Here is a 23890-nt window from a genome sequence, read left to right on the forward strand (position 1 = left end):
AGATTTCTTCCTTTTCTCATCCATTTTAACTAAATGCAAAAATAATCATCCTAAGGTATAGGTCTGACAGGTTCACTCCCTTCCCCTACCCCCATATATTTATTAATTTTTTTCTAGGATAAAATGCCAACTAAACTTGACATTTTAAAAAGCCTCCATTGTTTAGCTTCAAACTGTTTTTCCAACTTTATTGCACATTACTTTCTTCTGCATATTGTCTACTACAATCTCCATATCCTTGTGTGCTCATATGAAATGATTCCATACCCAATATGTATTCTATTCCTTCAATTTCCCTTTGGAATTCTAATTTTCCTTTAGGATTCTGCTCAGGTGTCATGTCTTCCTTGAAGTATTTAATTATTCTTTCTAGTAATCAAAATCTCCCATTCTCAGACTTTTTAAAAGCACTTTGAGCTCCTTTGCTCCTCTATTTCTTTATCTTACATCATCATTTGTATTTTTGCTATATCCTCTAGTTGAACAATAAGCTTCTTGAGTACAGAGATTTCTTTTTTGCCTTTTCATTCCCAGCATTTAAGATAATATCTTGAATTTATTAGATGTTTAATATATGTTTAGTGAATTGAATCGTTGAAATATCAGAACAACACTTTATTTGGAGGAGATTTGATCTGTGAAAGAAATTAATTGTAAGTTTCTCTCCTTCCTCTGAGTTTACATGGCACTTGGTATCTCTATTATTACACTTTCCAATTATACTTTGTATTATAGTTGTTTTTGAGTATGTATTATCTTGTCTGCTAGACTGTAAGCTCCAATTAGACAAAGACCATGTGTTACTCTTCTCTGCACCCTTTGCAATACCTTACCCACAGTAAGTACTCCATAAATTATCTAGTTTATTAAAAATAGGTTCATTAATTTGCATTTTCAGGTGGATTATAACAGGGATTCTTTTTAAATATTTTAATAGTTTTTAATTATCAGATATATGCATGGGTAATTTTACAACATTGACAATTGCCAAATTTTTGTTCTAATTTTCCCCCTCTTTCTCCTCCACCAGATGGCAGGTTGACCAATACATGTTAAATATGTATAACAGGGATTCTCAAACTTTTTCCACTCACAACCTCTTTTCAGCCAAGAAATTTTTATGTTACATTTCCTGATAATAAATCATAATTTTGTGATCCCCACATTCATTTAGGAGATCTCATATGGGATTGCAACTCACAATTTAAGAAGCTGGAAATTATCTAATAAGAGCACTAAGGGAAAATAATATTATTTAGCATAAATGAATAGTAAGCATTAAAATATACACTATTGGATGATGAAAAACATAGCAGCATGCTATGGAATAAGTATTTGCCAGCCATAGTCCATGTAGAGTATCTTCTTTAAAGGTCTATAAAATAAGGCATAATAAAAGAATATTTGACTTGGAGTTAGGGGATATGTGTTTACAACCTACATCTGATATTTACTAATGGCAAAGGGGAAAGCATGGGACAGTAAAAACCAAACAGAATTGGAATGCCAGCTCTGAAGTTAACAGCCTTTTATAACCTTAGCTCAGACACTTAATTTCTATGATTCCCAATTTTCTCATTTGTAAATTAGAGATAATATAATACTTATTCTACTTTTCTTTGCAGGTCTATTGCCAGGAAAGGACTTAATTATCCTTACAGTATTCTACAAAAATATTACGATTATTATTGCTTGGGAAATAGATAATAAAGGTTTGTTGTGTTTTGTTTTTGTTTTTGTTTTTTACAGTTATGCCAATAGAAATACACTTTGAGATGGATTGTTACTTCAATTGAATATTCTACGACTTATTCTTTGAAGGATATTGGTTCTTCAGTCTCATCCAGTTCAAAATGGCAGAGAAGGCTCCCCCTGGCTTGAATCGAAAGACTTCAAGATCTACTCTTTCCCTTCCACCAGAACCTGTGGAGATCATCAGAAGTAAAAATTGTTCCCGGAGAGTTAAAATAAATGTAGGGGGCCTAAACCATGAAGTGCTATGGAGGACTTTGGATAGACTTCCAAGAACGCGATTAGGGAAGCTCCGAGACTGCAATACTCATGAAACCCTGCTGGAAGTGTGTGATGACTACAATTTGAATGAGAATGAATATTTCTTTGATCGGCATCCTGGAGCTTTTACATCCATTTTAAATTTCTACAGGACAGGGAAACTTCACATGATGGAAGAAATGTGTGCCCTCTCTTTTGGTCAAGAGCTTGATTATTGGGGGATTGATGAAATATACTTAGAATCTTGTTGCCAAGCAAGATACCATCAAAAGAAAGAACAAATGAATGAAGAATTGAGACGAGAGGCAGAGACTATGAGAGAAAGAGAGGGAGAAGAGTTTGATAATACCTGTTGTCCTGAGAAACGGAAGAAACTCTGGGACCTGCTAGAGAAACCTAACTCATCAGTGGCTGCAAAGGTATGAAAATTGTCTCATTCTATGTGGCTAGAATCTGTGCTATTTATGTATTTCTGAGAGCTAGTTATCTTGAGCTATAAGATGTTTTGTTTGTTGTTTACAGGGAAGAGCACAGGTATGACAATAATCATTAAGAAGACAATCCCAAATGTATCTTAACTGGAATTATTTTCTATATTAAAGCAACTTTTAAAAAATTGAACAAATTATAAAGTGAGATCTAAATATTGCAGTAGTTGGTTATTAATGTGATTCCTCCCTCAAAGCAGAAAAGCATCAAATGCTGTCACAGCTAAATCTCACTTTACAACATATGTGTTCTTGAAAACTTCCACATAAGAGGATTTTTTTACTAGAAAAAAATAACTAATCTTGTTTAATTGTACTATTTAAATTTACTGGGTTACTATCTAAATCTACTACTGAAAGTTTTGTTAAATATTGTTATATGAAAAAAATACCTTTCCTCCCCTTTTGGTCAGTTTGTCTGGGCTCCTATTGGAGAACAAGGATGATTTGGAAGAACATTGCTCTGTTGGGTGATGGTCCAGTCTCCTCAGCTCTGGATTTATAGTGGCAAAAACTGAGGAGATAGAGTATGACTATCAAATAAGACTCATAACTTGTGACCAGTGTCAGGGACTATTTGAAAGGAAGGCTACATTTAGGAACAAGGGGAAGGAAAGACAGGAGAGGCAAGGTCATTTTGTCTGGTCAACGGGTAATAGGGGAAAATGCCAATAGAACCCAAGTCTTATATGGGGCTCTGTGTTACTGGATCAGGACCCATCCAAAGAAAATTAGGAATAATTTTATTTCTTGTACCCCCAGTTCCTCTTAAAATCCCCTTAAAATCCAAAACATCCAAAGCTGCAGACTTTTTTTCCCCCTAAGGAAGAGACATTGTTTTGTTGAGGTAAAAATTATTCCATATTTCATTGGAACATTGTGAAATAAAATGTTTCCCATATTATTTATAATTAAATTTCTGATCATAGAATCATAGCTGGAAGGGTGGTCAGAGATCATCTAGCCCAATTCCCTCTTTCTACAGATGAGGAAGCAGAAGTATAGTAAGATGAAGTACATCCTTAAGATCACATAGCTAATAAGTATTAGGGATGACATTAAAATCTACTTCCTCTTACACAGAGACACACTTTCTTCAAATAACACACTTATAATGGATTTTATGATAGGAATACAACTAATCAGTTAATAGAAATATTCTTCTACATGGATTGTTTCACATCAAACCTGAATATTTATTGCATATCATTTTAAATTTTATTGCAATTTTAACTTTTAAAAATTATTCAAATGTTTAATTGATGTCAATTTTGTGCATTAGTCCAGTATTTCATTTCTTATAGTTTGAAGTGTCAAATTTAATGATACATAAATTTTAATTCCCATTAAAAACCATAATATGAAATATATGTATAGATATTATGAGTAGTTAAAAACAAAGAGTCAATATTTTTCATTTATATATAAAGTGAAAATTAAGTATGGAGTAGGAAAAATGGACTATGGAATAGAAACTATGGAATGAGAAAATGGTATGGTTTTTTTTTCCTAAGCCCTTCTTTCTGGAAGCAATATTATTTATAAAGGTAATATACTTTTTATTAGAATTTTTTTTGTTTGGGAACCAAGTATTCTCCATGACAATATGAATTTCATAAAACTAAATAATCAGAAGCATGCACCTGTTCCTAAACTCAATTACATTATTGAGTATCCCTGTGGTTTAGTCTTCTTACAACAGTGATTCCAGGGGTTTATAAGTTTTATATAGATACAAGATCTGTAGCAATAAGAGAAAAGGCATCTCTAATACATGCATACTCAGGAAACATGTAAAAGAAGCTCTGACAAGTTGTTAACAGGCAACAAGACATTGCAAGCTATAGTTCTTCCCAATTTGAGAAGAGAGGAAACTAAGGAGAGAACTGTCCTCTCACTGGAGGGCAGAAGTGTTTCAAAGGTTGTTACACATTATTCCCTGCATATAAATACAGGATAACTGAACGCTTCCCACTAAGTTGCCTGTGGTTCTGGGTAATTTGTTTTCTCCCTTAAAATAAGAATAGTCAAGACTACAATTTTATCTTTTTTTGTCTTGAAAATCACTTGCTGTTTTCAGTGTTAGATGATTTCAAGGACTATTGACATATATGGACTGGACTCAGTAGTTAAGTTATGGTACACTTTGTTTTGAAGAGTGGAACCTTGGGAGGTAAATTAACCCATCTAGGACTCTGGGCAACCACTGAGTAAATCATTATTCCAGTAAGTCTCCTAGTAAGAATCTGACTGTGTAATAATATGCAGATTATTAAAGGAAACTTTGGTCAGAATAGTTTTATAGGTTATGTAATTTGTATGTATAACCAAAGTTAACTTTGGTTGGCATTGTTATAGGAGAAAGGTTTTTGTTTTGAAAAAAATTATAGAAAGTATTTCTAGTTTTTCAGGTCACAGATGGAGTTGTGTAAATAAACTGATTTCTCGGAATGTAGTTTTCACTAAGAGAACTAATTTTACTTTGTTATTAATGTAGATAATAGCTTATTTTTGGAATTTACTGGTATTCTGTGTAAAAATATAACTAAAGCACCATTCATTTGCATATAGTCAATAAGCTCCATTCAAATAATTATCTGTTTAAATAATTCCATATTAGCTGTTATCTATTCCCTTGTTTTTTCCAGAGCCAAAAATTTAAGACTTTACCAGGAGAGCTGTGTTAATGTTTTAAATATGCAGGTAGTACTTGTACTCCACCAGAATACTTCCTATTAAATGGTTTGAGCCTCTTCTGAGTTGTACTTGTACTTGCACTTTTCATATTTACATTTGGAAGACAGGCACCGTCTTCAAGAGGCATAGTATTTGTTGATATAACATTTATGTTTCTTTTATGTTTAACACATTTCATATATATGCATATGTAATTTCATGAATTAAATAATGCTCTTATTTAAAGAATAGTTTTTATTGCCTGTTGACCAGCTTTGAGTATATTCTAGGCTATGTTCTACAAATCACTATGTTGAACTTATATACAACTTAGAAGAAGAATATAATAATGAAACATAATGCTAACAATACTAGAGAATAGGAAGAGCCCAGTCATACTTACCTTCTGCCTTAAAGGAGATCTGAAAATCACATTTTTCAGATTCAGGAAAATGCTAGGTCTAATTTTCAGATGGAAAATCTTGAAAAAATTAGTAAATAAATGCAGTGAATTCTCTAGTCTAAGTTATTTCTGTTCCATTAACTTTATCTTGGGATACTTCTCTTATTTTCCAAATCTTGCTAATAATAATTGTTATCCTCTACATATAACATTTGATAATTATCACATAATATTCCATGAACACTCTCAAACTATTCTGAATTACATTAATTATTAGTAGCCATATAACAGTTCAAGATAGCTAAGAAGAAGAGCTAGCCTCTGAGTTAGGAAAACCAAGGTTTAAGTGCCATTTTTAAGGTATATTTGATTTTCATTCATCTCTTTGTGAATCATAGCCCCTCAATTTCCAAGGCAAATCTCTAAGCAATAACTTGCAAAAACAGAGCTGATCTGCATCCTAAAAGAGAGTTTCATCATTGGGAGTTCAGTTCATTTCATGGTTGGATTCTCAGAGCTGGTTAAAAAAAAAAAAAAAAAAAGGATTATTTCAATTCCTATACCATTATCTATCAAGCACTATTGGTGTGTTTGTGTCAATATAGCTATACGAATATTTGCAGAACAAGCATAGTTTTCCCCCTTATTATTGATTAAACATGGAAACATATCAAACTAATATTCAATAACTAAAAACTGTTTATTTGAGACAGGCTATATAATAACTTAATAATGAATTTCAGTATTCATAAGAATTTGCCTGTACCTGGCTTAATTATTGAATGAGGTCATCCTCTAATTAGAACATTGAAGTCATGGTAGTTCATTCCCTTCCAAATAAAATCAGTAGTTTATTTATCAGAAGAATAAGTCCATTAATAACCTATTTATCTGACCTTGCTCACCAACTTTACTAGTAGCATTAAAATCAATCAATGTCAGCATCACCTTTATACCAAATTGCACTGCATTGATCTTGATTGTGTTACAGTTGTGGTTATCACACTCATCTTCAAAAATGATTATTAAAGAGATGAAGCTCTTACAATATGAAGGTAGAAAAAAAGTTCAATGGAAAGTGATTCAGAAAGATAGCCAGCTAAGTTAGAGGAATGTAGATCCTCCAGATGGTACTAAAAAAGACTTGAATATTCCAAGACACATTTTGGATACCTTGTTAAGGGAAATAGCCTCTACATGATGCAGTGACATGGCACTCCTGGTGTAAGACATGCAGTGTGAAAAAAAGTAGTAGAAAAAACTAAGTAGAACACAATAGAATAAGACTCTTCATTTTGGTTATTAGTTAGACAAATCCAAATTGGAAGGTGAATATTGAACTCTGAAGAGCCATAGGATTCTGTTATAATAAACAGACCACCTTGGGTAGTTGGATGATAAGTGATTCTGAAAGATGTATTAAAAAAAATGTTCTTCTCTTATACCTAGTTAAGCCAGGAATCCATAATCTGACACTACCAACTTTTCCAACTTTATCTCACATCACTTCCTTTTATATATTCTGTGCTATAGCTAAACTGTACTATTTATCATGCCAAAATGTCTTTTCTTTCTTTCCTACCTCTAGACCTTTGCTCATGACAATCCCTTTGCCTGAAATATACTCTTTATCATCTCTACTTGTTAAAATTCTATATTCTTCAAGATTCAATTCACACACTACTTTCTCCATGAAACTTTCCCTTATCTTGCTGGCCAGAAATAAAATTTCCTTCTTTAGAATTCTCAGAATTTTATTTATATCTGCCATGTGCATTTTTCATCCTTGAATTATGATATGTACCTGTCATTTCCATGACTATTGAAAGTTCCTTGAGGACAGGGATCATGTCTTATTCATATTTATATTCCCTATTGTATGCAATATGGTTAGAGTTAAAAAATGGAAATCAGAGTTGTGGGATAAACTAGATATGAAAGCTAAATTTCATTACTTCCTAGATGAATCCTTGTACAACATGATATATCTACATGATAGCAACAGAATGTGGGATTTTTCCATAATACTCTACTACTCTACTTAGCCAAACACCAAAAAATTGAGTACTATTATAAAAGCCTAGCATTGATTTATTGATAACTCCTCAGCCAAATGCCAACTTCTACCACATCACATTCATTCCATATTCAGAAGTTCAAAAGTAAGCTTAAAATACTTTTATTTCAACTACACTTGCATCTTCATAAATTGTTTTGAATCCTGTCCAAGGAGAATATTATTGCTTATAGTAAAGTCTTAAGATGAAATTCAGATTTATAAAACCCTCATTGCATATTACTAGATATTTTTTTAAATCTCTTTTTAGTATACTGTCTGTCCCAACACAGACCTTGGTGGGGTAAAATTTGTGGCATATCTAGAAGAATACCAAATCAAGATTAGCTGCCTAACAAGCAAGGAAAACTATAAATAACTCTTCTATACTTAGTGTAGGGAAAAGGACATATATCAAGCACATTACATTTTTTATATATGAATCAGATGTTCTAGTGCTCTGATTATCTTGCAGAGAAATGAGCCAAAGGCAAAACTACTCTGTTTCTATGTCCAATGATCATATTTATGGAGTTATAAATTATTTTCCCTTACAATAATCCTATAAGGGAAGAGGTAAAAGTATTTGACTGAGATTCAGAGAGAGATTGTGATTCCTGAAGTCACATGGCTAACAAAAGTGACAAAACAGTTGAAGTCCATTGTGCTTAACATTATGCCATTATGAACTCACACAGTATGTATTGAGCCAGAACTGTTAATAAAAATAGAAACCTAAAAAAGACCAAAAATTGTTTAGACATATATGTGTGTGTGTATTTTACACACACATACACACATATTATGTAGACATGTATGTGAACAAAATTCTCATATATAGATATGTGGTGGTTTGAGGGACAGAATGCTGAATCTCAAATAAGAAGGGTCTGGGTTCAAACCCCACTGCTGATTCTGACAATGGGACCAGAGAGAACCCATTTAAGCCCTTTGGACCTTATACATTTCCTTATAAGTAAAATAATAATTACACCAAAACAGTGTATAGAACTCTTGTTAAAAAAAAAAAAAAAAAAAAAAGGACTGATTGTATGTGAGTCATTATTATAAATAGGTTCTCCATAAATAGTTGTTGGAAACATGGAAACATCAAACTAATTTGATATAACTTGATTATATTATTTGATATAATTCACATTTCCTTTCCATACCATTTTCCCCACAAAAACCCTGTGAGGTAGGTAGTGTAAATGCATTGATTCTAATTATTTTGTGTATTGATATCATTAGTATTATTATTTATATAATTAATATTATTAGTATTAGTGGCAACATGATCTAAGGCCACAGGTTAATAGAGCCAGAAACCAAGGATTAAAAGGGACCTCAGCAGCAAACTTAACCACTCCCTTCATCAATGGGGAAATTGAGTTTCAAGAAAATTGTGGCCTGCCAAAACTTAAAAATGTCAGAGAGGCAGGATTTCAACTCAAGTCCCATGAATAAAACTGGTGTTCTTTCCATGATATTCGGTTGATCATGTTCTATGAGCTTTTTAATGTGTGTGGATAGTAAAACTTCTTAAGAGATAGTTTCATGTTTTGTTTTTTTTTTCTCTTGTATCTATTGCCTGCTATTAGTGCTTGACACATAGTAGGTGCTTAATAGTTCTCATATTTCATCCATCTGGATGTTAATGCCTATCATTAATTGCTTTAAAATGCTTATCATAATCATTTTTAATGATAATTAAAATATTTTAAAGGATATTCTTTATAGAAACAATCTTAAACAATGTAAACACTTTTAATAGAATGGTAAAGGAATTGAAGGCAAAGAATGTGTCTTCAATGAACCTTTCCCTGTAAGATCAGGAGTGAAAAAAGGTTGCCCACTATCACCATTACTATTCAATATAGGACTAGAAGCTCTAGCCTTGGCAATAAGAGCCGAGAAAGAGATTCAAGGAATTAGAGTAGGAAATGAGGAAATCAAACTATCACTCTTTGCAGATGACATGATGGTATACTTAGAGAACCCCAAAGACTCTGCTAAAAAGCTATTAGAAATAATTCAGAATTTTAGCAAAGTTGCAGGATACAAAATAAATCCACATAAATCCTCAGCATTTTTATACATTACCAACACAATCCAACAGCAAGAGATACAAAGAGAAATTCCATTCAAAATAACGGTCAATAGTATTAGTATTAGTATTTCCTTGGGATATAAGCCCAGTAGTAGCACTGCTGGGTCAAAGGGTATGCACATTTTGATAACTTTTTAGGCATGATTCCAGATTGCTCTCCAGAATGGTTGGATTCTTTCACAACTCCACCAACAATGCATCAGTGTCCTAGTTTTCCTACAGCCCCTCCAACATTCATCGTTATTTGTTCCTGTCATTTTAGCCAATCTGACAGGTGGGTAATGATATCTCAGAGTTGTCTTAATTTGCATTTCTCTGATCAATAGTGATTTGGAACACTCTTTCATATGAGTGGAAATAGTTTTAATTTCATCATCTGAAAATTGTCTGTTCATATCCTTTGACCATTTATCAATTGGAGAATGGCTTTATTTCTTATAAATTAAAGTCAATTCTCTGCATATTTTGGAGATGAAGCCTTTATCAGAACCTTTAACTGTAAAAATGTTTTCCCAATTTGTTACTTCCCTTCTAATCTTGTTTGCATTAGTTTTGTTTGTGCAGAAACTTTTTAATTTGGTGTAATCAAAATGTTCTATTTTGTGATCAATAATGGTCTCTAGTTCTCCCTTGGACACAAACTCCTTCCTCCTCCACAAGTCTGAGAGGTAAACCATCCCATGTTCCTCCAATTTATTTATGATTTCGTTCTTTATGCCTAAATCTTGGACCCATTTTGATCTTATCTTAGTATGTGTTGTTAAATGTGCGTCCATGCCTAGTTTCTGCCATACTAATTTCCAGTTTTCCCAGCAGTTTTTGTCAAATAATGAATTCTTATCCCAAAAGTTGGGATCTTTGGGTTTGTCAAACACTAGATTGCTATTTTTATTCACTATCTTGCTCTGTGAACCTTACCTATGCCACTGATCAACTAGTCTATTTCTTAGCCAATACCAAATGGTTTTGGTGACTGTTGCTTTATAATACAGTTCTAGATCAGGTACAGCTAGACCACCTTCACTTAATTTTTTTTTCATTACTTCCCTTGAAATTCTCGACCTTTTGTTGTTCCATATGAATTCTGTTGTTATTTTTTCTAGGTCATTAAAATAGTTTCTTGGGAGTGTGATTGGTATAACACTAAATAAATAGATTAGTTTAGGGAGTATTGTCATCTTTATTATATTCGCTCGGCCTATCCAAGAGCACTGAATGTCTTTCCAATTATTTAAATCTGACTTTATTTTTGTGGCAAGTGTTTTGTAATTTTGCTAATATAATTCCTGACTCTCCTTTGGTAGATGTATTCCCAAATATTTTATACTATCGACCCTTATTTTGAATGGAATTTCTCTTTGTATCTCTTGCTGTTGGATTGTGTTGGTTATGTAGAAAAATGCTGAGGATTTATGTGGATTTATTTTGTATCCTGCAACTTTGCTAAAACTCTGAATTATTTCTAATAGCTATATCTCAGTCTCATCTTGTCCAGAAAGGTATAGGCAAGAACAGAGTCTAACTTCTAACTTGACTGTAGGAGTTTAGAATCTGTAACAGGTGGGTAAGACAGTGAGACTACATAATCAGATTGTTCATTCTTTCATTCTTTCAACAGATATCATTTCAGCAGGTCAGTGCCAACTTGTACATTTAGCTGCTGAGATAGCTACAGAAGTGGTATTTAGAGGGAGGATTTCAGCCAGTCTAGACTGAGCCTTTTTCTTTTTTTCTTCAGACCTGTGATTTTATTGGTAAGTTAGAACTCTTAGTCTAGAATACTCCCCTCTGTTGTCACAGGTATACAAGAGTTCTGGAACTTACCAATAAGGGACACATCTGGGGACACTGAGAAATTAAGTGGATTATCCAGGGCCAAATAGTCAGTAGATTTCAGACAAGAGTCTTTTCCCCAAGATTGTATTGACCTCAGATTGGATCTCTATCCACTAACCTCCACTGCTCTCCTCTGCTGATTTTAATGATCCTTTCTTGAATGGTATAAGGATTAGTAATTATGTGCTCCTGTTTAGGTCAGTGATTGTGTCTGCAGATGAGACCATGATCCTCTGAGGTAATCATCATTGTTATACTTGTTTTCATTCTAGGGAAGGGGAGGCAGGAAGGACAGAGAAAAGGAGCAGTTTTCTTTTACTGGCAATTTACAACATTTTTCTGATCCATTGTGGGAGAGAGAAGTCATATTCCTGCCCATATACTTCTAAGAGTAGAATTTGAGGAAAAAAATGAAAATAATTTCAACTTACTTCTTCCATTTAAACTTCTAAGAACAACAACAATAAATTTGGAAGGTAAATAATGTGATCCATTAAAATCTTATTTATGTCAAGAAAGGAGAACCGGTTTAGAGCATAGATACTGATGTTCCTGACACAAGAAACACCTGGTATATGCTGCTGCTGTGCTCCTGAACACTGTCTGATAAAGCTCAGCTCAGCAAGGGAGTAATTAGTGTGCTAATCACAATTTTTCTGTATTGATTATTTATAGGTTTCTTTTCTTTCCCTTTATTCTCTCCCTACAGCCTGCTGCTATAAAGATTAAACTGTTGATTCTCTTTTGATGATATAACACAGGTGTTCAGAAGGAAGATTTAGTATTTAGAAGATCCCCAAAACTTCCTTGTCTCATATTTGGAGATTGCTTTGGATCATGTTCTGGCTCTCTCATACATGGATCTTTTAGGTATAAATGTCATCTCTACAAAACAAAATACACTCATAAACTGCAAAAATTAGACTCAATATTTAATCAGATCAGATTTTTTTTTTAATTCTGAAAATCAGATCTTTTAAAAAAAAAAGTATCAAATCTGTTGACACATTTTTATTCACCATATCAATAGAAGCATAAAAGCAGTGAGATGTAGAAGATCTTGGAATTCAAGTGCTACCCTTGACTCTCATTAGCAATGAAATAGTAGAATCTTAGTCTCTTAATATCTCTGTCCCAGTCAGGTCTCTAAGATGTCAAGTCACAAAGGAGTTATAGATTCTCATCAGAGATGAAGTAATTGGGGCAGCTAGATGGCGCAGTGGGGGGAGGGGAGGGGAGGCATGGGCATTGGAGTCAGAAGGACCTAAGGATTTAAGTTCAAATCCAGCCACAGACATTTAACATTTGCTAGCTGTGTGACTCTAGGCAAGTCACTTAACCCCAATTGCATCACACACAAAAAAAGATGAAATAATCATGGTAATAATAAAAGCTAACATTTATATAGGTAAGTATTGTGTTAAGTACTTTACAAATATTATCTCATTTGGTCCTCAAGACAACCCTGGGAAATAGGTGTTATTATTATAATACCCATTTTTGCAATTGAGGAAACTGAGGAAGACAGCAATTAAGGGACTCTTCCAGGATGACACAGTTAGTATCTAAGGTTGGATCTGAATTCAGATCGTCTCAGACTCCAGGTTAGCACTACTTGACTTGTACTACCCAAATATACCGGAAGTTCCCATACTGATAAAATCATTTGTCTACATTTAAAGCAAAACAAAGCTCTAGCAATCTGTAATCCAAACCATTCTTCTTTTTACTTTTAGATATGAGTTTTTGTGATCACTTTTTCATTTTGCTTTTGAGGTTTTTTTTTAGCTTACTGTGCTGAATATCTGAGGACTTTTCTTAAAACCCAAGATAACCTTTACATGAGCATGTGGTTGTTTTTGTCACAAGAATTAGTATGTTCTGAAAACCCACAGTGTGAGGCCTCTGTGTTGGAGGGGAAATACCCAAAAGGGAAGAGACAGTATTCAATGAGACATAATTTTCTCCTTCCTTTGAAAGGAAGACTAAATATACTAAATTGTATATATCAATATTCTAAGAAACAAAAAGTCATGTGTGTTGCTTTTTTTTTTTTTGTATTTTCAAATGACCCAAAATAATGCTAATCTAAATATGCAAGCAGTTTTCTTAACTATTTTGGTAAACAACATACAATCCATTGGTTTCCCTCAACATTATTGGAAGACATTAAGATGACTTTCCATGTTGGTCATTAAACTACAGTAAGTGATTATTATTTTCCAAGCAAAGAAAACTGGAAGGTTTCTTTTCCTATTAAGAAATGGTATTATGGAACAAAGTACTTTGAAGTATTTAATTGCTTTGGTTTTGAAATTTCATGTACACTGATTTGGTCATTAACAGATTTGTTTTCTGTTTTTCAACTGTGAGACATCATAAAATTAATCATCTGCTATTTTTGGTTAGCAAAAGCATTAAGAAAGGATTATCCTAATATTTTACATTTTTATACTTTGGGAAAATCCAGAATGATTTAAATATTTTTTCCACATTCACATGTTTTCATGTTTTCAAGCAGGAAGGGACTTCTCCCATATTGAAAGCTAATCTTTTCATTTTGCAGAAAAGGAATCTGAGACCTGGGAAGTGACTTGCTTAAAGGCATGCAACTGTAAATGAAAACTGGGAGAGGGGACTATAGTTCTCAGATTCCAAATCCATAATTTTTAGCTAGAAATTAAACTTCAGGGGCAGCTACATGTCATAGTGGATAGAGTACTGATCCTGAAGTCTGGAGAACCTGAGTTCAAATCCAGCTTCAGACACTTACCATTCTGGACAAATCACAGCCTCAATTGTCTCAAATTCCAATCTACCCTCCCCAAAGAAAGAAAAACAAAGCAAGTCAGATTTTAGTCTTTTGTGATTTTTGATGTGTTTTTATGACATCTTCATTTGAGAATCTATCCTTCCACTTCCCTTAACCCGCAAGCCACTCCTTGTAACACAGAATGTAAGAGAAAAAAAAGAAAAAAGAAAAATTAGGGGGAAATGGTTCATCAAAAATAACACATTAACAAAGTCTGACAGTAAATACAATGCTCCACACCTGTCGACCTTTACCTCTAGAGAGAAAGAAGGATTTTCTCATTTCTTCTTCAAAAACAAGTTTGGTTATTATAACCACCCAATATTCAGTTGTTTTTGTTGTCATTGCTTTTTTCCCCACTAATAATGAATATTCATTGTGTATATATTAACGTTTATAATAGTACAATTATTATTAATAGCACTATCATTATTTTATAATAATAGTAGTACCCAGCATTTAAAGGCTTACAAAATACTTTACAAATACTGTCTCATTTTATCTTTACAACTAACCCAGGAAGTAGATACTATTGTTATCCCCATTTTATAGCGAAGCAAACTAAGGTAGAGAAGAGGTAAGTAACTTTCTTAGTGTTGCTCATCTACTAAGTGTCTGAAATAGGATTTCAATTCTGGTTTTACTAACTCTTGTTCTTCCTCTGCTGTGCCATCTAGATGTCTGTGTAAGTTCACAGATGACTTTTTAACTTTTTTTTTCCTGAGGCAATTGGGCTTAAGTGACTTGCTCAGGGTCACACAACTAGAAATGTTAAGTGTCTGAGGTCAAATTGGAACTCAGGTCCTCCCGACTTCAGGGTTGGTTCTCTATCCACTGGCCCACCTAGCTGCCCCAACTTTTCAACTTATTAAAAATAAGTAGATGATTTTTTGTTATTATTCTTGGAAATATACATACAATCACTTTGCTTACAAGTGTTTGGTCAATGGCTAAAGCCATGTCGGGCAAAACCAAAAAAAACAATCAATGACTTCTTAAAGATTCTCACAAATCCATGAACTATGTTTTTCTCAGTGGAAAATGGTTTTGCACTTAGTGGGTGGGGAAGTTGAATTTGGTGCTTGAAGCTTTCCAGTGTTACTAAACTATGGTTATTTAATTCTATCTAACTCTTCATGCATAAAAAAGAGGGCAAACTGTCTGCATCATCTTTGTTGCGATACAAGTTAATATAGACTTCCACCTGGTATAAATCATTTTTTAGTTTATTAAGATTAAATATTAGTCTAAGAAAGTGTTCTTAATTTTTGGTGTATCATGAATTCCTTTAATAGTCTGATGACATCTATGGACCCCTTACATACTGTTTTTAATTCATAAAATAAAATTCAAGGGATTATCAAAGTAACAGTTATATTAAATACAATTATCAAAATATAAAAAATAAAAGCAAGTGCATAGACTTGATTAAGAAAGGCTTGCTCTAGTCAAAAGAAATATATGAATGACTGAAAAAATGCTTTGTAGACTTTTTTTCTTTAAACTTAAAAAAACTAAAATTATTTTTAGCTAGTAATTCTATCTTTAAAACTTAAAATATAATTTGAAACACAAAAATTGCAAAACTTTCTCAAGTTCCAATTCACTACCATGCATGTGTTTCCTCTACTTCCCCCAATACCTCCAGTTCTAAAGAGGAAAATTTCATTGATTATAAGGATTTCAAAACAATGGAGTCATTCTTAATTCAAGGTCTGTCTCTACATATTGTCCTGTCAAATGAATTTCACCAAAATACATTTCTGTAGTTAAAATTTTATTCTAAAAATTATCACTGTTAAACTTAAAAAATGTTTTTTTTTTTCAATCAAAACAATAGTATGACTATGCCTAAACACTTATAACTGGGATCCTTTTTCCTTTAAAAAATCTCAAAAACAAAAAAATTTCTTTACTTGGGTCTTATATTTGTCATTTAGGGCTGGTATGACATTATAAAAGATGATGAGTAGTCTGCAAAAATCCTAATGTTTGTCATAAAATGTGCATTTTTAAAGGTGTAAAGTTAACTCTGATTTCTTTCTCCAACTGAAATTGCATTGACAAGACAGGTACTTGAAAATTAGGAATTCACCAAATTCAAAACAAAAACAAAATAAAAGTCTTGTGCTTACCTTTGAAGCAGGAAAAAATTGTAGCAGATTATGTTTCTTTCATTACTGTCATGAAATTTTTCATTTTAGATATTTCTGCTTCAGCAGCCTACAGTGACCCATCTGTGTCATTATATAGTAAAATTTTATGGTTTTGAGACAAAAAAATAGTGGTTGGTAGCCCAGACTTTCAATGATCATTTCTTAAATTTCATATGAGTAATACTAATAGCTCACATTTATATAATCTTGTAAAATCTGCAAACTGATTTAAATTTGGTATCTGATTTGAGCTTCTCTATAGCCTAGAGTCAGGAAGACTCCTCATTTTGAATTCAAATCTGCCTCTCATCCTGGGCAAGTCACATCACCCTATTTGTCTCAATTTCTTCATCTGTAAAATGAGCTAGAGAAGGAAATTGAAAACTAGTATTTTTGTCCCCCCCCAAAAAAACCCCAACAACAAACAAATAATAAATAAGATCATGAAAAGATAGACTATACTGAAAAATGACTGAACATCAACATCTTTGGTGAGTAGGTGCTATTATTCTACCCATTTTGCAGATGAGGAGTTATATGACTTGCCTAGGATCACACATTGAGAGTCTGGGATAGGATTCAAAGACAGATTTTTCTAATTCTAATTTCTTCTCACTTTCTCCTTTGCTGTTCTACCTGTTGTGAACTACATATAAAGAAATAGTACCTATGGAACCATAAGCCAGCATCTGGCACATCATGACTTTGCTATTGAATCAAAAAGCTAACTCACATTTTCTTAAATTAGTTTTGCAGCTATGAAAAGTACCATATCATATAAGTAAGGTAATTATATTATGAATAATAAAATTTAAAGCAAAGTAGTTTTAAAGCACTTGCTGGCTTTACTTTAAAAACTCTAGTATATCAGGTGTTACAAATATTTTAAGTTTCTGTGAGTTATGTTTTTAAAGTTACATAGCACTTTATATAAAATTGTGTTAGTGGTCTCTTTATGTCTGGTTCATACAATCATTCTATGATACTTCAGGTCTACTTTTATGTACTTAGAAAAACCACATAATAAACTACATGAATTCTTAAACATCTTATATATTGTGTTTAGTGGTTTTATTTAGTTATTAACAAACATCTAATGCTCATAGAGCAGGGCTTACTACACTTTTTTATGTCATGGAAATTTTTGGCAGTCTGATGAAGCCTATGGTTCTCTTCTTGGAGTTATGTTTTTAAATGCATAAAATCAAATATTTAGGTTTACAAAGAAAACACAAAGTTAATGACAATAAAAGTGTAACTTTTTGTCATGCAAATTCATAGAGCCACAGAAATCCATCTGTGGATCCCTTTGAGGTTCATGAAGCTCAGTTTAAAAACTCTTGTTTTAAGGAAACTTTTTTACTTTATCATGCAATTGTAAATACATGTATAATTCTGTGTTTCTATGAATATAACATAAAAAATGAAATGATAGTAACATAGCACCTTAAAGTGCAATATAAAGTACCCTCATCATGTTCTAGGCCAGAAAACTGAGGCACAAAGTGACTAAATGACTTCCTTTGGCTCATGTAATTACGAAGTTATAGAATCAAGATTTGAAATTCAGATCCTCTCTGTTCAAGACCAGTGCTCTTTATGTTGCCTCATCATAATTTGATTCTTACTCAAATGATCAGTTTTGGCCTAGCAAAATATAAGCAGCTGCTTAGACCCTGCCCTGGCACCCAAGAGGGTTTTGGAGACATTCAGTTAATTTTCCATCTAGCCAGCTTTGTTCTCCTGAGAACATTTCTTCCCCCAGGCTCCTCATCATGATTTCTCATGTCTTGTCTTTCCTTCCTACAAGCTCAAGCCTGTGGAGCAGAAGTTTTAAATGTCTATAAGATAGATGGTAAGATTCAGGGTTAAAGTATATGGAGGCTTTAGATAAATCCTTTAGGAATGGAGATGGCAGCATGGGATAATGCAAAGAGTATTGGTTTGGAGTTCAAATTCTGACTACTGCTGTGTGGAAAGAATACTTTACATCTCTAAGCCCCATTTCCTCTTCTGCAAAATAAGGAGGCTCCATCAAATGACCTCTAGCCCTCTTCCAGTTTTAAAACTCTGACCCCAGGAGGTTATGAACAGACGTCCTCATCCAGCAGTCCTCTGCCTCTCAGGACTCCCCAAGACAGACATTTAGGTTATAATTTACAATAATTGCAGCTAAAAAAAAAAAAAAACCAAGTGTGACCTGATTGATAATTTCCTGGTGATAAATCTGTTTGAACTTCACTAGGATAGGAGATAGAATGGAGGACAATTTCATTACAAATAAGACACTGAATCCCAGAAAAAATTAAGTTGCTTGCTCAAGGTCACCAGTAATAAGTGTATAGCCAAGGCTCAAATTTAAGTCTTCTTACTGAAATCCAGCTTTGCACTAAACCACAACTGTTTGGAAAAGCCCTGAAGAAATAAAACAACTTCTTCCAGGTCACATAAGTTCTTAGTGTCAGAGCCAAAATTCCTATCCAGATTCCTTTACTTCTAATCTAGTGTTCCATCTTTATACTACACACCCTTGCATTCCAAAGTGACCTTCTTAGGAAAGCATACAATCCATTGTGAGGTCAATATTTGAGACTCCCTCCATTTGGTAGAGTCTTTCACTCAACTGGAATAGCCTTCAAGGATATGGGTTCATTTCCATATCACAATAGGACATGACTAGAGAATTTATGCTAGTAAGAGGCAAATATACCAAGTTTTTGTGCAATACATTCCATTTTTATAGAATTTAGATACTTCCCAACCTCTTTACAATGTTTTGGTTTAGGACATATTTTAATTAGTACTCTTCAATTGTTTTCAGTTAGGCTCCCTTAACAGACTAATATTTTCTATTGCTCTGATGCCTCTGTTTTAGGGATTTTCCAATTTATGTGTTTTTTTTTTTTTCCATCAAATGCTTCATCCAAATTTTTGTGCAATTTCAGTTGCCATCCAATCACTCATGAAGAGTTTCTGATATGTTTGAATTAATAATCTGCAAATTATTGCTTTAAGAACTATTCCCAGCATAAGAAGGCTTTTGAATCTTGTTGGAATATCAAAAAATTTAATGTGATAGTGGTGAAGAATCAGTCGTTTTCATTTGTTCAACACTATCAGTTCTCACTGGAAAGAATTTTTTAGCATTTATATTACACCTTAATTCTTGCAAAATCTTAGCTATGAGAGGCTTACTTCAAATTTGGATTGGAATCCTGAAATCTTTGACAGAACTAATTCAAATGGCTAAAGTATGAGCAAAATACCAATTCCATAAAAGCATACTTCATTTTATTGTGTATTGCTTTATTGTGCTACATAGATATTGTAGTGGGGGGATTGTTTGTTTGTTTGTTTGTTTGTTTGTTTTTACAAATTGAAGGTTTGTAGCAATCCAGCATTAAGCAAGTCTATAAAGACCAAATTTTTTTGATATATTTTTACTGCTTCTCTTCCAGGCCATTCCCCATTTTACTCCCTCTCCTTGGGCCTCCCTATTTCCTAAGGCACAATATCGAAGAATATTACATAAACTTAGTTGATAAAACAATAGTAGAGTTTGAAAGGATGACTCAAATTTTCAAAGCTCTACTGTGAGTAAAAATATTATCAACCATCACATCAAAAATACTATCAATAAAATATTGCATATTTTAGAGAAATATTTTGGTAAAGGAAGGGTCAACATATGTAGCAAACTTCATTGTTGTTTTATTTTAAGAAATTGCCACTGTGGTTGTTTCAGCACACCACACACCAAATCAGGCAGCCGCCATCAACATCAAGGCAAGACCTTCCATGAGCAACCATTATACCTCATTAAAGACTCAGGTCATGGTTAGCATTTTTTAGCAATAAAGTATTTTTTTAATTAAAAATATATACAGTTATATATGTTTACAGTTATATACAGTATATACAGTTTCTTAGACATAATACTATTGTATGCTTAATAGATTATAGTATAAACATACAGTGTAAAAAACTTTTATATGTACTGGAAGACCAAAAATTAATGTAACTCATTTTATTGTGATATTCACTTTATTGTTCATAGTCTAGAACCAAATCATCAAAATTTCTGAGGTATGACTGTAGCCAGTGCTAACCTACTCCTGTGGGGAGTAAGTAGAAGTAGTAGTTGGGAGGCAAGAACTTTGTGTGAAATGATTAAAGAACAAGGCAATAAGTCACTGTGTTCACTACAGGGGAATTGCAAAGATTGATTTGGATTGGAATCCTGAAATCTTTGACAGAACTAATTCAAATGGCTAAAGTATGAGCAAAATACCAATTCCATAAAAGCATACTTCATTTTATTGTGCATTGCTTTATTGTGCTATGTAGATTTTGTAGTGGGGGGATTGTTTGTTTGTTTGTTTTTACAAATTGAAGGTTTGTAGCAATCCAGCATTAAGCAAGTCTATAAAGACCAAATTTTTTTGATATATTTTTACTGCTTCTCTTCCAGGCCATTCCCCATTTTACTCCCTCTCCTTGGGCCTCCCTATTCAATTTGTAATCATCAAAAGGAGGATTTGAAGACACGTCTGAGTTGTTTCTAAGTGATTTAGGACTTCGTGGAAAGTTGTCAATGTGTATTTCAATAGTTAGGATGAATATCTTACAGGAAGCTGGACTCAAAATGGATAAGATTATAAATATTATTTTGAGACATGAAAGATAGGGGGATGCCATGAACAAAGATAAAAAAGAAAGAATAATTGAAAATTTTCCAGAATCTTAAGATTTGTGAAATATATTGCATTCATTATCTATTATATTATTATATTATTAATTATTATATTATATTATTATATATCTATCATTATTATTAAGATCATAATTACCCTGTGAAATATATGCTACAAGTATTTTTATCCTTATCTTACAAATAAGGAAACTGAGTCTTCTGGAGGTTGTGATCTGTCCATGGATAGTTACACAGTGATCATTTGAAGTAGTATTTGAGCCCATATCTTTGTGATTTCACATCCTGTCTTTTAGTTACTTTAAAAGCAAATTGCCTGAACTGGAGCTGATGGCATACATTGAGAAACTGTAGGATATAAAACTCAATAGGGAGGGTGGAGTCCTATTCTGGAACCCCTGGGAAGCCAGACCAAAAACTAGACTGGATCTGTAGGTCATAGGAAATAATTATCCAACCAAATCCTGACATTTTTACTTTGGGAAGTACGAGTAAATTGTCAGCAAGCCATCTAAAATAATCTATGCAGCAGGTGCCTCCACAAAAAGGAGTTTTTGAGAGAGTGGGTAGTGAGTAATTGCTTTTTTAGTATATGAAGGACAACAAAGTGTAAGGAACCATTTTCATATAATTGGTCTAAAACCCTCTAAATGTGCTCAAGAAGTTGGCTCATGTTGATTCTCTTGAGTTTTTATGAAAATATGTTTTTGATGAAAGGTACATTCCTAACATTTGGTATATAGATAATTGCAGTTCCAATAGCATTTTTTTCCTTTGGTAATATCAATTGAAAAACCAGAAAGGAAATGACCATTACAAATATTGGCTATGATAGAGCATTGTCCTTCTCTATTATGATTTGTATTGTTTTCATGGAAATCCCTGATATTGATAAACCTACATGCAGGCTTAACTGCTATAAAAGGCCTTATTCTTCCTACTAATAGTGCTTCTGCCTTCAAGAGGGGAAGGGATTAACTTTTCTTAAGAGCTAATTTTTCTTGAAATGAAAGTAAATATCTGCTCCAAAGGTTAAGATCCTGGAATCCTGAATTTAGAGTTGGGAGGGTACCTACATGCCATATAATATCACCCTTTTATTCTATACATGAAGAAACTGAGATCCAGAAGGGTTGTGATTGTTTCCAAAATTACATAGGCAGCTAGTGGAAGATCTAGATTTTTAACTAAGGTCTTCTTAGTTCAAATCCATTATATCCCCAATGTATCACTAGATAGAGAGTTCCTAAATAACTAGTGTGAGGCAAACAGAGCTGGTATTCTAAATCTTCATCAGGATAGCTGAAGAAATAGACATGATTTCATTGACATATGGGACACCTAAACTCCTTCCACCAAAGCAGTCAGCATCTTTTCTTCAATTTATAATCTTAGAGAGTTGTTTGAGTCCAGCTTCTTAAACTATATATATCTGCTTTATATATCTCTATGCCTGGGATCATAAACAATTTCTTGGGCATAAAGTATCATGAGTGGAAAAAGTTTAAGAAGCCTGGCCTAGAGCACTGAAAGATTGGTACTTGACCAATGATCATAGCCAGTCAATGTTCAAGGTTGTACTTCATGGCACTAAGGCTGTCTCTCATAATGTCTAAATGGGAATTTATTTGGGTTTTAATTCTTGGCCCCCAAAGCATATTGAGATTAAAGGAAATATAATTTCAGTCATAGAGTATTATATACTGAACCTCAATAATTCTGATTTTTTTCAGACAATATTGCAATAACAAAGTAGTAGTTAATAGAATACTATTACTAATGGAAAATAATAACTAAAATAGTAATAAATGCATGCACTTTGCATTCATGGTATCATTTGAAATTCATAAGTCTAGGAGGTAAATATTAAAAACTGCACAGTTGGTAGTTAGAAGATTTTAGAGCTACAGCTGGAAACAACCAAGCAAAGAAGCAATTTAGTCTAGCCCCCTCATTTTCCAGATGAGGAAACTATAGATCAAAGAGATTAAATGATTCGCCTCATGTCACAAAAGTAGTAAGAGGTGGAACTAAAATTCAAACCCAGTTTCCTTTGCACTGGACCATGTGGCTTTCCTATCACACATTTTTTTTCAGATGGAGAAATGGAGTCTCAAGCTCAGTCCTAAAGAGATGACTTGCCCATGATCACACAGCTAGTAAGTACTAAAAGCAGGATTTAGACCAATTCACACAGCATTTTTAGTCAATTTATTTTCACTCTGGCATGGAGCCAGCTCTGGAGGCATCTGGTGGCACAGTGGTTAGAGAGCTGGGCCTAGAATGAGAAAGACTTGATCTCAAATCTGGCCTCAGTTATTTGCTAGCCTTGTGACATTGGGCAAGTCATTTAACTTTTGCCTCAGTTTCTTCAACTGTAAAATGGGCATAGTAATAGCACCTAGTTTTAAGAGCTGTTGTGAGAATCAAGATAATATTTGTAAAATCGTTTAGCACAGTAGCACCAGATACATAAATACTCATATCATTCCTTGCTTTCCTTGGAGTTAGGGAGATCCAACTCTGACATATATTGGTTGTGTGACAATGGGAAGATAATAATCTCTCAATACACAAGGCAATTTTTTGAGATTATAAATTGAAGGTATTGGTAGAAAAAGATTGCTCA

The 23890-nt window shown here is 33.2% G+C and overlaps 1 protein-coding gene across 3 annotated transcripts in view; it reads left to right on the top strand.

Moving 5' to 3' along the window:
• The window catches only part of KCNB2 (potassium voltage-gated channel subfamily B member 2), a 493206-nt gene that overhangs the window by 33847 nt on the left and 435469 nt on the right, over positions 1 to 23890 (top strand). For all 3 annotated transcript variants that reach the window (XM_074278870.1, XM_074278869.1, XM_074278871.1), the window contains one exon: positions 1750 to 2432. In XM_074278870.1, the coding sequence (XP_074134971.1) occupies positions 1854 to 2432 (579 nt within the window). In that variant the 5' untranslated portion in view covers positions 1750 to 1853. The remainder of the gene's footprint in view (positions 1 to 1749; positions 2433 to 23890) is intronic.

This window comes from Sminthopsis crassicaudata, chromosome 1 (assembly GCF_048593235.1).
Source record: "Sminthopsis crassicaudata isolate SCR6 chromosome 1, ASM4859323v1, whole genome shotgun sequence".
Taxonomy (NCBI): domain Eukaryota; kingdom Metazoa; phylum Chordata; class Mammalia; order Dasyuromorphia; family Dasyuridae; genus Sminthopsis; species Sminthopsis crassicaudata.